The sequence below is a fragment of the Pollicipes pollicipes genome, unplaced genomic scaffold (genome assembly GCF_011947565.3).
Source record: "Pollicipes pollicipes isolate AB1234 unplaced genomic scaffold, Ppol_2.1 Scaffold_5724;HRSCAF=6776_pilon_pilon_pilon, whole genome shotgun sequence".
Lineage (NCBI taxonomy): Eukaryota > Metazoa > Arthropoda > Thecostraca > Pollicipedomorpha > Pollicipedidae > Pollicipes > Pollicipes pollicipes.
The window spans coordinates 43,822,797-43,837,848 of NW_023596746.1; the positions used below are offsets into that span (position 1 = coordinate 43,822,797).

General features: G+C 51.5%; 1 protein-coding gene across 1 annotated transcript in view; it reads left to right on the forward strand.

Moving 5' to 3' along the window:
- LOC119103672 (GATA-type transcription factor sre) overlaps positions 1-15,052 on the forward strand; it is a 41,697-nt gene that overhangs the window by 13,227 nt on the left and 13,418 nt on the right. Inside the window, exons 2-5 of the mRNA XM_037227290.1 lie at positions 491-583; positions 1,304-1,429; positions 10,286-10,455; positions 12,638-12,802. Coding sequence (XP_037083185.1) covers positions 505-583; positions 1,304-1,429; positions 10,286-10,455; positions 12,638-12,802 — 540 coding nt within the window. The 5' untranslated portion in view covers positions 491-504. The remainder of the gene's footprint in view (positions 1-490; positions 584-1,303; positions 1,430-10,285; positions 10,456-12,637; positions 12,803-15,052) is intronic.

Genomic DNA, 15,052 nt, shown 5'->3' on the forward strand with positions numbered 1-15,052 from the left:
GTACGTCAGTGACCTTACAGGGTACACCTAAATTTTTCATATAAAACAATTGGCTATTAATTGTCTACAGCTATGCAAAGTTTGGAGTGGCTACATTGCGTCGTTCGGAACTCATTCCGGAAAAAAAAACGCTTTGTTAACTTGAAAAACTATTTGTTACTCAAATTGACTGTGTTAATAGGCCTCCTGCGAGAGCTTTGGGAAAGCTCCATCTCTCCAAGTATATGGATGTTCCACAAAACAGGCGGCCTTCGATAGCTTAGGGGAGAATTTGGACCAGCGGAAACACCTTGGGGAGGCTCCATCTCCCCCAAATACGTGGATATTCGACGCCGCATGCATCCTTGGCGCCACGCGCTGTACTGTGTCATTGGCTCTGCGCTGTACTGTGTCATTGGCTCCGCGCTGTACTGCGTCATTTACAAGGTACTTTTCTCGACGTCGAGCAGGCCGTTTGCTTCTGCCCATCGGTGTATCGGCGCTGTTTCAGAAGGTGCCGGTGCGATGGGGTCCACAGCAGGAGAGCCCCCGAAGCTGCTGCCCTTCGCCGCTCTGCGCAACACCACATCAGTCATCCAGTCGCGTGAGTGACGTGATTCACCTGACTGTCTCTGACTGTGTCAATGGGGCTGCTCGTACGTACGAGAGCGTTATGTCGTGAGTTTTCCACCATGAAAGGTGCCCGCTCTGCCTCCCGGTCACCGCGCCTTGGGCATGATGCCGAACGAGTGTAAGAAAAACAACAACATTGGAATGAACTGATCTGTTCGTTGAGAACCCCAGTCGTTCACGACTTAGACTGAGTCAACTGTAGCAATTGTTTTGGAAACCCTTGCAGTGCAAGATACCTCTCCGCGACTTTAGGGCCTACTGAACCTCAACACAGATTCGGGGCCCTTCTCGGATTATACAAAACGAAACTCTGGGACTGGTTCTGGGGCTAAAATTAAGTCCGCATAGGCCCTGACTTGTTACGTGGTCAAAGCTCTAGCCTCCCTCTGCTGACAGTTTGGACGGGGCGCTGATTCTGTAACTCTCCCTCTGCTGATAGCTGGCACGGAGCGCCGATTCTGTGATCTCCCTCTGCTGACAGCTGGGTGGAGCGCTGACTCTGCAACCGTCTCTGTGCCGACGGCTGGACGGAGCGCTGACCATGTGACCCTCCCTCCGCTGACAGCTAGGTGGAGCGCTGACCATGCGACCCTCCCTCTGCTGACAGCTGGGCGGAGCACTGACTCTGTGACCGTCTCTCTGCTGACAGCTGGCTGGAGCGCTAACTTTGTGACCCTCCCTCTGCCGACAGCTATTAGCTCTGCCGGGCGGGCCTCGTACCGACCGCCGGTACCGGTGCAGGTGGCCGGATCGGCCGGCGTGGTGGCGCCCCTACAGGACACGTGGTCAGCCGTCTCCCTGGAGAGCACCTCCCTCGGTGAGCCCCAGTCGTCATTGGAACCGTCCCTGAGGCTCTCAGACCCCCAGCGCTGCCTCCGGGGAATTACCGCCGTTCGCACCGCTGTCACCAGTGCCCCAGTGCCCCCCCCCCCCCCCCCCCCACTGCCCCGACCTCTGGTGCTTGTTTATGGAATGCAGATGTTCTGCGGTTGTGTGGATGGCCCATCTCCGTCGTGGGACACCGTTTTTGTTTTTTAACTTCCGTTCGCTGTCATTCACCGGCACACTTGCCGTGTATCGAACGCCTGCGCTTCCTCTGGGGAGAGCACACACCCCGCAGACCAGTGTGAGGCCTGGGCGATCGGCACTCGGGTGTGCGCACAGCACCAGAACGGACGAGCACCGCCGTGCTCCGGTGCTCCGGTCTTCTGGTTCCCCGGAGTTCTGGTACTCTGGTGATCTGGTATTCTGGCTACCCGGTGCTTTGGTACTTGCTCCGGTGCTCTGGTCTTCTGGTTCCCCGGAGTTCTGGTACTCTGGTGCTCTGGTATTCTGGCTACCCAGTGCTTTGGTACTTACTCCGGTGCTCTGGTCTTCTGGTTCCCCGGAGTTCTGGTACTCTGGTGCTCTGGTATTCTGGCTACCCGGTGCTTTGGTACTTGCTCCGGTGCTCCGGTGTTCTGGTTCCCCGGAGTTCTGGTACTATGGTACTCTGGTATTCTGGCTACCCGGTGCTTTGGTACTTGCTCCGGTGCTCCGCTGATGAGTGCTAGCCAGCGTCGTTTCGCCCCTCGTTGGGCGACATTTTCGCGAATGGAGAGTGGAGTGTCGCCTAGAACCCAGTGTTGCGCTGCGTGCAAAACGCATAATGCCTCTCCCCCGCAACCGTAGCTGCACTGCATGCGGTACATAGAACGTCCAGTGCCTGTGCTGGTCGTGCAAGAAACTGCAAGACGGTGCAAAGAACAGCGCAGGCTGCGTCGGACCTGCACTGCGCCCGGCCATTGTAGGCTGCGTCGGACCTGCACTGCGCCCGACCATTGCAGGCTGTGTCGGGCACTGCGCGCTACGAACCATATATTACCTTCCCGTTACACAGTGCATGCAAATTTCAAGTTGTACAGTTGCACCTTGCACAATCGCTCCGTTCGCGTTAGGCATCTACCGATACATACCGGCCCCCGTCACAGTGTCGCTGAGGCGTGATGGCGGCGCGAGGCCAAAGGTCAGCTGACGTCATGGCACGGCTGCGAGCTCGTGTTCTCGCCGTCATTTGGGTATCGTGCAAAAGATCTTCGAAATAATATTTGGGAAGAAATACCTAAGGTAGTCTCGGAAGGGCAAGGCAACAAACTTGCCGTCGGTAAACTTATTTTATTAAATGCACCTGTATCGACCAATAAACATGTGGGCAACAGGACAAGTTCTCCCGTCCATTATAATGCCACAAATTTTTGGCGTTGAGTGATGCTCGATTCGTATTGCTAAGGCTTAAACGCCACATTAACCCCTCAAAACATAGTTGTACGGTTTATCTAAAGATACCATCCTACTTTCTGCAAGCAGTAGGGGGAATGAGACGGGCCCTTCTACACGGCTCATACCATTGTCTGTGGGACCGGTGACGTGTTGGTCTAGCGGCTGACACCCTGGGCTCTCACCCTCGAGGCCCGGTTAATATTCCGATTTGCAACGTCCCCTGGACGCTAGCATGACGACTGGGGCCGCTCGCGTGTCACACAAGGATGTGCGATGAGGCACCTCACGTACCATAAAAAACTGCGGGACTGCGCCAGGGGAACTTGAAGCCTAGGGGACTGGGCACCAATCGTTTTCGATGAGGGGCTGGTGATGCATTCTAGGCTCCAGCTGCTTGCCTGTTGAGCACCACAATGATACGAAAGCTTAAATGGGGGCATAGAACCGGCCAATTTCTCTAAAATCATGCAGCGATGTGATTGAAACTTGTGAGACATTGATCTTGTGCGCCTATAGGGTGAGTTGTCTCCCCGAACTTGTCTCATTCCGAATATCACTGGTAAATCCGGCATTTACGCCGTCGCACCCAACAGCCGTGACATTCACAATGCCAAATTATAACTTCGCCCGTTTTCAATCGCGCCGTTTGAGCAGATGATCTGAAAAATACCAACGTCCTCTCGCTTTTTCTTCGGCTCACTGTATGAAATGGGCCACAGATACGACTGCTATCAGACTGTCTGTGGCGTCATGAATGTCGGCATGCCTGTGCACTCCAGCCATTGGCGTCCCTAATCCCAGCCGCTCAGTCGGTCGGTGTTAGTCATGCGATAACGCCGCCAGGAAAGCGGCAGGCGTGTGCCGAGGAACGGTGCGCTGTTGACGCCAATGGCGGTGCAGCATTTCTGTGCACCAAGCACTGATATGTGCCGATTCGGTTTTGGGCCTGACAAAGGTAAATATTCTGGACTTCTTTTGTACAGTCAAAATGCTTCATATGTCTTGTAGTGCCAAGAAACGGGTTACCAGACCACGACATGCTGTATTACACCTTGACTTTGGTGTCTGCGAACCCCGTTCGGCACACAGTCTAATTTTTAGATTTATGTAGAGCAGAGCCATCTGTTGACACGCGCTCGGGTGGGGGTCAAATTGACCGCCCAAAAACCATTCCGGAATTTTCCGGAATGGTTTTCGAACGGCGCGGCGTAGCCGCGCCGAATTTTGCACATGTGTAGGCGATTGAATAGCGGATCGTCTGACATAAATGTTTTACGTATCTTGCAAGGTCGCTGACTTGTGGCAAGTCAAAGTCAGACCATGGTTTCAGCGAAGGCAATTTCTAGGGAATCATTCAATCTGATCCAACAACGGAGTGTTAGACGAAGCCATACATCTCTGAAATACTTTCTTAGGCAACACAACAATTGAATACTCAAATTATATTGACCTAAGGTCAGGTATGAAGGTCAGACCAAGGTCAAAATCAACCTGTTTATTTCTGTAGCGCTTGCTGTATGGGATAGCTTCTGGTGCTCATTTCGAATTTATTGATTACAGGAACCGCATTATACCCCTACCATAGAATAGACAGGTCAGAGTAGGCTAATGACCTAGAGAGACCCGGGTTAACATTTTGTTTTCAAGAAATACATTGCCTTGTGTAATCTTTGTCGCTTATCCAAATGCAAAACTCAAAACGGTTTTCTATGACTTTGGTCACCGTGACCTTCAAAAGGTCAAACAAGGTCACTGATTTTAGATGAGCATGTGAACTTTTGCTTAGAACAGTCATCCAGGTTCTAGGTGCCCTTTGGAGACCAACCTGGAATTTGACTCGTTTGACCTTATTTGACCTGAAGGTCATGATCCAGAACCTCAAAGAACCTCCCCACACCCGAGCAAAGGGTATCCAAGCGGCTACCCGGCCGCGTGTTGACAAGAACGCTATTCCCAGACCTCGCAGTTAGACACAGCGTTAAAAGTTTGAATGCCCCAGGTCTTGGTGAACTGAATGCATGTGTAATAAATGCATGTGATGCCTGTAATAAATACATAACAGTCATGCATGTGAAATAAATGCATGCCACAGGTGTGGCCGTGGGGGGGGGGGGCTCCTTAGATTTTTTCATTTTTACGATGGACGGCTGCTGAAAGAAAGTTACAATGTCTGTGACGCGTTTTTGCAGAAGCCTCCCCCCTCATCCCTTGAAGAAATCCCTAGGTGCGCCATCGATGCATGCGAACACATTGAATCATATCAATAACTGTTGCTTGCTTGAAACCTTCGTTGAAAGATACACACCAACTGTTTCCACAAACGTAGGGTAGAGCAGGGCAAGTCCGTCGAGGTAATGGGCCCCATACCCCATATCTTAGGCGTGTTGACCTTATGGCGTCATCCATGATCAGCGATAGTTAGTTGGCTCGGCAAGGCCACTCGACAAGCATCTGCCCGGACTGGCCCACAGCAGCGCGATCGCGTGCTTACGAACGTCGTCCAAAAATGCCGGCAGCTACTTCTTGCTTAATGCAGTGCGTAAGTGAGTTTGTGCTGCGCTTCCATCTATGTATTCCTACATCCAAGTTACCTGTTCCATTTCGCTTTTGAAAGACGAACACCAACATTTGAGTGAATCGTGGACGGTATCATTTATTCCACCCTGTAGCGTAGCCAGGATTTCGCCCACGAGGTGACCAAATCAGGTCATAGGGATCATTTTAGTCAACAGGCTCCTCTTCGTCGGTGTGAGTAATCGTTTTTGGTCCGGACCGGCTTCGAAGACTCGGTTTCCTATTTTGATGCCTCAAAGGCGAGTTTTTATGTCTTAGAAACCGTACAGGCGGCGCCTTAACCTGCCAGAAACTTATGGGTCTTCGACCTCAAGGGCTACGCCACCTCCAAGAGGGGGCGGCATGGCTCCAAAAGTCTTTCCTTTGGGTACGCTGCTGATTCTACTGGTGTTTTCAAACTGTGTTTACTTATACTTTACAGAAGGCACTGCAAATGCTTTTTAGACGAAGTCAATGCATTAACTTGTCTTTCCTCAGAGCGTGGGTTCTTAGTTTATGTAACTACATTCCCGTTGTCAGGACAGGCTTGATATGTGTCAAAGTCGGGGAGAACGTTAGCATTTGTCCTTTCAAACACATGAACTCCACCTATATGTTTTTGGTATGGCCCAGCATATTTCTTGGCCGAGCCCACAGTTGGTCTCAGCCCATGCAGTTTGCCCATCCCCCGGCGACTGACCCTGCCTATCTCTTGATCGAGTCCACAGTTAGTCTCACCCCATGTAGTCTGTCCAGCCCGCCGGCGACAGCGCCTCAGCTTTGGGCGCTGTCTAGAGATTCCTGTGGTAAACATTCTGTCCGGCCCGTGAGAGACCGCCAGACGCGCTAGCTCACCTCCGGCCGCTATCTTTGTTGGCACGCATCGCTATCTCCTTGACCAGAATGACCTCAATCTCTATCAGGTAGACGGGGAAAAGTATACACATTGTAGCGCAAAAGCGGACCTCTGACGTGTCACCACGCTGTAAGTTCAAGCCAAGGCTCCTCTCAGTAGGTACTGGTGAGAAGTCTGACGAGGACATACCATCGCACACTACATATTCTCGTTGCATCAGATGCAGACTACAGTAACACTAAGCACTCGAATGATCACTAGTAGCACAATAACACTGACCAGTCTTCCCACGCATTAACACTGTATAGCACGTAAGCTCCTGTGCAGTTCTTAAAGTAACAGCCCAGAATGCTCGCTTGAGTTTTTGTAATGTTTTAGAGTGAAATTCAAGCCAACTTGAAGGGCTCTCAGAAAGCTGCGTTTAATGCAACAGCTCAGCAGCGTGCAGTGTGTTCTTTGCGTCGTCTTTGCACTCAATGCGTAAACACACTATACAGCGCAAGCTGTATTCTCTACAACTCGCAGAAGCATCATTTGATGGACTTAAAACCATAATATCATGGAAATTAGGGACCTGTCACTGGCAGAGAGGTAGCAGGTAATCGTGCTGTGTCATTGGCTCAGTTTTTGATCCATAACGATACAGGCTTTCTGTAAAAACTGCTGATTCTGAGCCTCCGTAGTCTACCAGTAGTGGTGTAATATGATTTGAGCGACATCCAGTTCTCCGTCTGCTGTGCTTTCGGGTACAGGTAACTAAGCACGCCGGCTGAATTGTAGTTCCATGTTAGAGTAAACTGATTGTTTTATTCTTTGACATCTTAATCTTGTATGTTTTTTATTACCTATGGACCATACATTCCTGCTCTAAGTAGACCTCTTTCGGATGTTGTTCTCCTTTTCCCTGCGGTAGTGTTGAAATACGTTTTTAAAGCCATGAAGTATAATTGCATTTTATATTTAGGAAATATTTAGATACACGAATTAAGCAAGATTTGTGTCAAAACATTATACATATCACTTACGAAAAAATAATGGTAAAAAGATGATAGTGTGAACCGAAAGCACGTTCTTCATTGACGTAGTTGTTAATATTATGATCGTACGTTGCCGCTCAGTGGTAATGGTTTCCCACAAGACATGAACAGGTGACTAGCTCGCCTCCCAAGTAAAAGCTTCGCATCTAGACTAACTCGCCTCCCAAGTAATAGCCTCGCATCTAGACTAACTCGCCTCCAAAGTAGTAGCTTCGCATCTAGACTAACTCGCCTCCAAAATAAGAGCTTCGCATCTAGACGAACTCGCCTCCAAAATAAGAGCTTCGCATCTAGACCTATCTTTTACCCGTGCACGTTTTCTGTCGTCGACTGTCTTAGGAACATAACAGGTCACGGCTACTTATAAAGGGATGCCCCTATAAAGGGATGGAATGGATTGTCCTGGTGTAGCGGACACTTGTGACGGGGAGGACCACGCGCATTGAAGACGTGGCGCGAGACAGGTGTCAGATAACTTGCATGGCTGAAGGTGTGGTTCAACAACTTCACTGCTAACACTACATGTTCATAACATTTTCTAGCTTAAGTGTAGAGCAAGCCGCGCGAGTTTCATACAATATGCAGTACCTTCTGGTGCATGGGTGCTCGGCATACCTCGATATTTTTAGAATCACGTCGTGCCCATTGGATTTCGATTACAATTGGTATATATCGGGCCGTCATATCATTCACGAACTTTACAATCTTCCACCTCGTTTGTCACGTAATTTGCAGAGTGCTCAAAGTTCACAGAAGAGAGTCTAACGGTGGGAGTGTAAGATGAGTCTTACAATGAACTTGTTTGTCCCAACAAGGAATAGCTGAGTTTATCCTAAGTTAAGGTGGACGTCGTGGATACCTCTGAGTTACACTGCTACGTTAATTACACCGCTACGTATCCCTTTTTTACTGGAGTATACTTTTTCAAAACCAGTTAGGGCCTCAGCTTGTAGATGACCAAATCAGGGTACACATAAATGGTGGTTTTCTGCGCGCATTTATATCCCCTAATGTTGTCATTTGAGAAAAAAAAGTTGAGGTACCGAGTTGAAATTTTCTGTTAACCTCCCAGGCTGTTAATTTATATCTTTCTGTTAATGACAGGAAGTATAACTTGTCAAATACAGTATCTGCAAGGAGCATAACTGTTTCCAAGCAGGCTGTCTTACTTCTCTTGCGTTTATTCTTTTTACTTTTTTAAGCGTTATATCTCTTGTCGGGAGGACTTCTAAGTCAGAAGTGCTCATTGGCCAGCGGAGGCGCCCAAGCCGATCCAGTTTTATAAGAGTTTACACCCGTTGATTAACCTACAATTTAAATACCTAGACTGCTCACGATATTTTGCGCCAGTAAACATTGTTTGCAGGATACTTACTGAAGGAGGCAAGATCATTTCGTGAGACCTCACGACACTTGTGTCAAAGACAGGAAGGGAATCGATGCGCGAGCCATCTCTTCTTTGAACTTTGGGGATTTTGCAAATTACGTGACAAACGAGGTGGAAGATTGCAAAGTTTGTGAATGACATGAAGGTCCGATATATACCAATCGTAATCGAAATCCAATGGGCACGACGTGATTCTAAAAATATCGAGGTATGCCGAGTACCCATGCACCAGAAGGCACTGCATATTGCATGGTACTCGCGCGACTTGCTCTACACTTAAGCTAGAAAATTTAATGAACATGCAGTGTTAGCAGTGAGGTTGCTGAACCACACCTTCAACCATGCAAATTGTCTGACACCTGTCTCGCGCCACATCTTCAATGCGCGTGGTCCTCCCCGTCACAGATGTCCGCTACACCAGGACAAGTACGGCTAGCCATCAGATAGCCGTCACGGAACGTGCGGCCGCAAAGAGCATGCTGTGCTGGCCGGATCGTACAGCGGGGCACATCGGGTGTCGGTGCGCCCACCGCCGCCGCCGTCGACCGTCACTACCCAGTTGAAACAACAGCGCGACCGCTCTCCGCTGGACTGACTGGGCGCACGGGCCGCGAGGTGCCCGCAGGAAGGCGCCTCGCTCGAGGACGAAGTCCGGGACGGGTATGATCTAAGTCCTGGAGCGGTGGTGGGCGACATCGGATACCTCCGGCTGCATGTACACGTGCCCGGCGCATCCGTCCCGTGCCGTCGCTTCCCGGCAGTGGCGGTCTTCTAGGACAAACTTTCCGGGAAGTGGCGGTGGAGCCCGGACGGGATGCGTGGGAGATAAGAGCTGCTTGGGTTTCCCGTTCTTCCGAGCTCGCAGCCATTTTGTACTCTGCTCTGGTTACCATCGCAGGAAAAACCGTAGTGAGGGTGTCAAACAATTGTGAATTATTTCGCGGTGTGTCTGAAACCCAGCATTAGTGTTGGCGGACAGAATGCAAGGTCTGCGAGCTTATCGCGATACCAGACACTGTGAATGAGAGTAAATATTCGCGCTCAAATGACCTCATTTGGTACATGCAGCAAGTGCTGTATTGATCAAATGATCAATGCCGTACTTGCTACTCATCGGTCAAGGTGTTGGCAGTGATAGTTTAGAGTTGAGAGGAAGAGCGGTCTTGAAAGAATGTTGCCACGGTTCAGTACTACTGTGGACAAATTGTGGGTCTCTCCTCAGTACCCCACTACCAACTCCCACCCCCACGCTAGTTACACACAGGGGGGGGGGGGTATTGTTTAACTGGGACGGACACTGGCACCGCGCGGCAGAAATCAACTCTGACCTGACATCAACTACTTGTGCGCTGAACACGGCAAGACCAACGCAGACTGACCGCTCAGGAAGGCGGCTTCTGCGATCACAACCAGCAGCCGTCAGGGCTCTCCACCTGATCGCGCTATCACCTGTGGTCTTCTGCAGGGCCGCCGGTCGCCTCCCCCCCCCCCCCCCCCGGCTGTCGCCGGACGTCTAGCCGTGGCCCCTCCCCTTCCCCCGGAGCAGACTATGACGACGGCGGCACCTGGTTGCCGTTGCAGCCTTCTGTGGCAGCTTCCCGGAGAGCCGTGAGTGCGTCAACTGTGGCACGGCAAACACGCCTCTCTGGCGACGCGACCTCACCGGCCACTACCTCTGTAACGCCTGCTCACTCTTCTCAAAGTCGAACGGCTTCCACCGGCCGCCGCTGCGGCAGACGGTGCGCCGCCTGGTGAGTCCCCCGCCCCTCCCCGTCCACGCCCGCCTGCCTGTCCGCCCCGCTCTGCTTGCCCGCATGCCTGCCTGCCTGCCTGCCTGCCGCCGACGCCGCTGGCGCCACTCGCGACGCCGCATGACCGGGCCTATCATGTTGCAGCGGCGCAGGGCGAGCTGCCGCCGCCGGCCAAGTCGCCGCCGGCCGAGCCGCACGCCATGTTCCTGCTGACCCCGCTCCTGCCGGCCTCGCCGCCCGCCGCCACGCCCGAAGTCTTGACCGAGGTCATTCCCGCTGGCATGCACGGGGTCACGGCTGAGGCCGCGCCCGACATGCGTCAAAAGGTACAGAGCCAGGCCACCGCCTGGGTTGCCTGGGGGAGAGGGGTCGGGCTTTGGCTGAAGTGACCAGGTGCCGAGGAAGGACCACAGTGGAGAGGAGGAGTTTCAGTGATGGCTGATAACACTTGTCTACGGCGTTTACGCAGGAATTAGAATGGAGAGGGCACAGCGCAAAAATTGTCACTAAAAGCCGAGGTAAGCGCACCGCAGGCACGCTAAGCTCTTCTTCCAGGTATAGTGTTATTACCTTACAATGTGGAGAGTCTTGAAATAGAATGAATTTGTTTGTTTAAATTTTCAGGCACGCATCATGATCGTATGCAAGATCCAAAACAGAAAGGACACTACCGGGACACACCAGAGTAAAAAATTACACAAATAATTGAATATTCGTACACAGTAAACTGAAAACAAAGCCTTACAATTAAGACGACTTAATACAAAATATTGAGAAAAATAGCGATTTGACAAGACCAAGAAACCACAGCTTTCACATTACAAGATACACTATGGCGAAATGTTTTTGTGAAGTAAAGGTCTTCTTGATGAATGCAGAGGAAGTCATAAATTTGCTGGTGGAGATGGCCATTGTTTTTTTTAAAAGATCCGAATTGAAAATAGGGACTGTCACGTGAGATTCGGTAGTCATCATGAACCGTGATAGAATATATTGGCTTCAGTGTTTTTGCTTTTGACAGCAAGTATGAGCTCGCTATATTTTAGTCTAACTGGTCGTTTTGACTCTTCTAGGTAAAATACATTTTCGCCTTTGCTCAAGCAGGTAGGTAACACAGGAAACATACGCATGTAGCGGTGCACAACATTAAAGGTAGTGATTGTGATTTGTTTAAACTTACTTGTCTACCCCGAGTTGTTAATTTGTAACATATAGTCATGCAACTATGTAATAAATGTGGTACAGGAAGATCACGTGTCCCTGAAGGCCACAATATGTGCGTGCGCCCCGGCCTTTTTCAGACTGGCTTCGACAGCGTCCTTCGTGAAAAGATGCTCCCACCCAAATATGGCGATGTTCTCGTTCTGTAGATAGCTGAACCTGCCAGCCAAGTTGCTGCTGGCCGGCCCTGGTATGGGGGACGCCATTGTATCGAGGGATAGGGATGAGGAGGGATGGGACTGTACGTGAGGGATATGGATAGAGAGATACGACTGTACGGGGGTGATACTGCCCAGGTGTAATGGTAGGAAAGATAGCATTTTGGGGTCACAGATAGTCGCCATGGTGTCGTGAAAAACTCAAGGCACAGATGCGCGCTAAGACGTCTGCCTAAAAGGTTAACTGGAGCTCCGCTTGCAGTGAATGCGTTTGTCTCGGCTTTGCATGTGTTAAGAGCTAAACGTTACGGCATATGATGTATGCATTTTGTCACAGATTTGCAAGTTTCCCCACAATGCATGCTCTTCTGTTTTACCTGTGACTTATTCAGCCTGGATATGCCTAATTGTCGAAAGGAACTAAGCCTTCTGAAGGTAAGTGGTGAGTTAAAAGTCCAAGCTAAACAACAGAAGGGTGCTCATATCTCCTGATTTATTCTGGTTCCTTATTAACCAGAAGTTGGCGCTTTGCTGCGTGCTAGCCCTGCAAAGTTTGGGTAATAATCAGGATTGAGAGGTGAGTGTGCGGTGGCTGCGCCTCCGGGAATGGCTGTGCTTTAGTCCACAGCGCTTCAGTCGAAGAGAAACGGCGGACTCAAAACCATGTCATTCTAAACCTGATGTATCTTGCCAGTCAGGTGACGTGTGGCGCCCTTCTTTGCCGCCCTGATGCCGCGCTTATGCCTGCGTAAGCTGAGCTGAGCTGAGCTAACGGCCCCTGACCGTGTCAGCTTTGCCCGCAGTCCATCTCCCGACGCCAGGGTCAGGCGTGTCACAACTGCGGCACAATGAACACCTCCCTCTGGCGCCGCGACGCCAACGGCAACACGGTCTGTAACGCCTGCGGTCTCTACATCAAGCTGCACGGGCGCAACCGGCCGGCCAGCATGCGCAAGGATGAGATCCAGGTGAGTGGGGGCAAGGGCGCACCCAAACCCATGACAAAGTGCGCACAGGATTGGCCGAGGGCCCCTGGTGATGAAAGGAGCCCCCACCCCTCCCTCTAAAAAAATCGCTGAGTATGGTCCACGTGAAAATGAGGCGTGTGTTATTCTGTGCTTTATTAGCAGGTTTACCTTATATAACTGCAACAGAAACCGGACGCTTCCGCAAGATTAATCCTGTGTTTGAATTTTGAAGGAAATAGCCTGAAGAAATCAGGCGGTAAACGACTGCATTTAATATATCAACGGGGTTCTTTATTGTACAATGGTTCAGTGAACTCTTTCCAAGCCGACAGAACTGAGAAACTTTGCAAGAACTTGTATCTGGGCTCTTCAGGGATATTAATGATCCCTGGAACGTATATCACATATCAAAATAGATTATGAATTCGTGTTAAAATGTCCAACCCATATTTTTCTGGAAAGGGTAACATTCAGCCAGAATCAGTAAGTCAGAAAAATTATTTTACATAGTTATAAGCACGCGGGCTCTCAAATGATAGCAAAGCACGGCTTCGGGCGACTCAGACGTTTGCCGACACAGGACCATTGTAAGGCGTTGTGGGCCCCTGACCGACGCCGCCATTGTTTCAGTGACCCCGACCAATGCAAATCGCGGGCCCGACCTTGTTTGTGCTTGGAAAATGAACCCTCAGGGCTGAGACGGATACGGAGCCGACTATGATGTTAATGGTCTCTGGCCGAAATAGAAGCCCGCACTGTCCCCGGGATCTCCAATCGATGCAAGAGGCCCCCAGAAGGACGTTTTAGGTCGCGGCCCTACGGGCGGACGGGGGGGGGGGGGGAGGCGTCCTTCATGTGGCCCTCGACCAGTCCTTTGGGTTCTCCATTATTCTAAAAGGGCCCTTGATCTTTGGTCGCAACGGGTCCTTCGGCTCGTCTTTGGGCCTCCTTAAATGAAGCTCGTGACCGACTCAAGGGCCAGTGTCGGCACATGAGCCCCTGTTAGGCACTGTGGGCCCCTGACCGACACAAGGTCTCGAGCACTGTTTCAGGGACCAAGATCAATGCAAATAGAGGGCCCGGGCTCGCTCCTGGTCGCGAAATGGGTCCCCAGGCTTCATACCGACATGCAGCCAACTATTCGGTGCTAGTGGTGTCTGGTCGACATAGACGCTCGCATTGTTTCAGGGAGACCGCGATCGATGCACGGGCCCCTCTGACTGATATTTAATGTCTCGGCCCTACGGGTTGAGATGCTTTATGTAACCTACAGGCAGCTCTACGGGGCCTTATATCCTCCATCCCGGCCCTTGATCGTCGGTTCCAGCGGACCTCCCTGCTGGTCTCTCTTCGGGCATCATCGAACCCTGCCCTTGGTCGACTTGGGCCCCTTACCAACACAGAGTCCCATGTTGGGCACCGTGGACTCCTGACAGATACAGGGAGCTCGACCAGTGTAAATCGCTGGCCCTAGTCGCCGCTTTGAAAGTGAGTCCTCAGGCTCATACCGACATGGAGCTGACTGTGCGGTGTTGGTGGTGCCTGACCGGCGTGCAAGCCCTTACCGATTCATGGGGTCTCTGATGGGCCAAAGGGCTCTCCGACTGTCGTTTGAGGGCCCGTCCCCGCAGGCCGCGCCCCTGAATAGAACTCCGACGAATCCTTCGTTCCGTTAGGCCCTCCAATCGGGCCCCTGACCGTCCGTCCCGGTGGACCCTCCAGACTCTCTTCGGGCCTCCTCAAACACCACCTCTGGCCGACTCAGTGCCCCTTGCCAACGCAGCCCTCCCTCCCCTCCCCCTATTAGGTGTTGTGAGCCCCTAAGAGACGCTGGGCCCAACCAAGGTAAATCGTTGGCCCCGGCTTTTTCCCTGCTTGATAGATGGAGCCTTAGGCCAATGGCGACACGGAACTGATTACGTTACTGGTGGTGTCTGACCGATATACATATAAGCCCTTGTGGACTCAGGGAGCCCCTGATGAGCGCGCAGAGCCCTCTGGCTGGCATAAGAGCGCCAGGTTCTGCGGTCGGAGACCCTTGAATGTGACCTTCCGCCAGCCTTTCAGGCTCTTAATCGTCTGTCACAAAACTCCTTCGGGTCCCTCGGAACCTAATGGAAAGCATGCGCCCCTGTGCCCCCTTGCCTGTGCCACAGCGTGTGTGTGTGGGGGGGGGGGGGGGGGGGGCAGGACGTGACCGGGTGTGTTGCTGTGATGATCGGGTGTAGTGCAGTGGTGGTCACGTGCAGT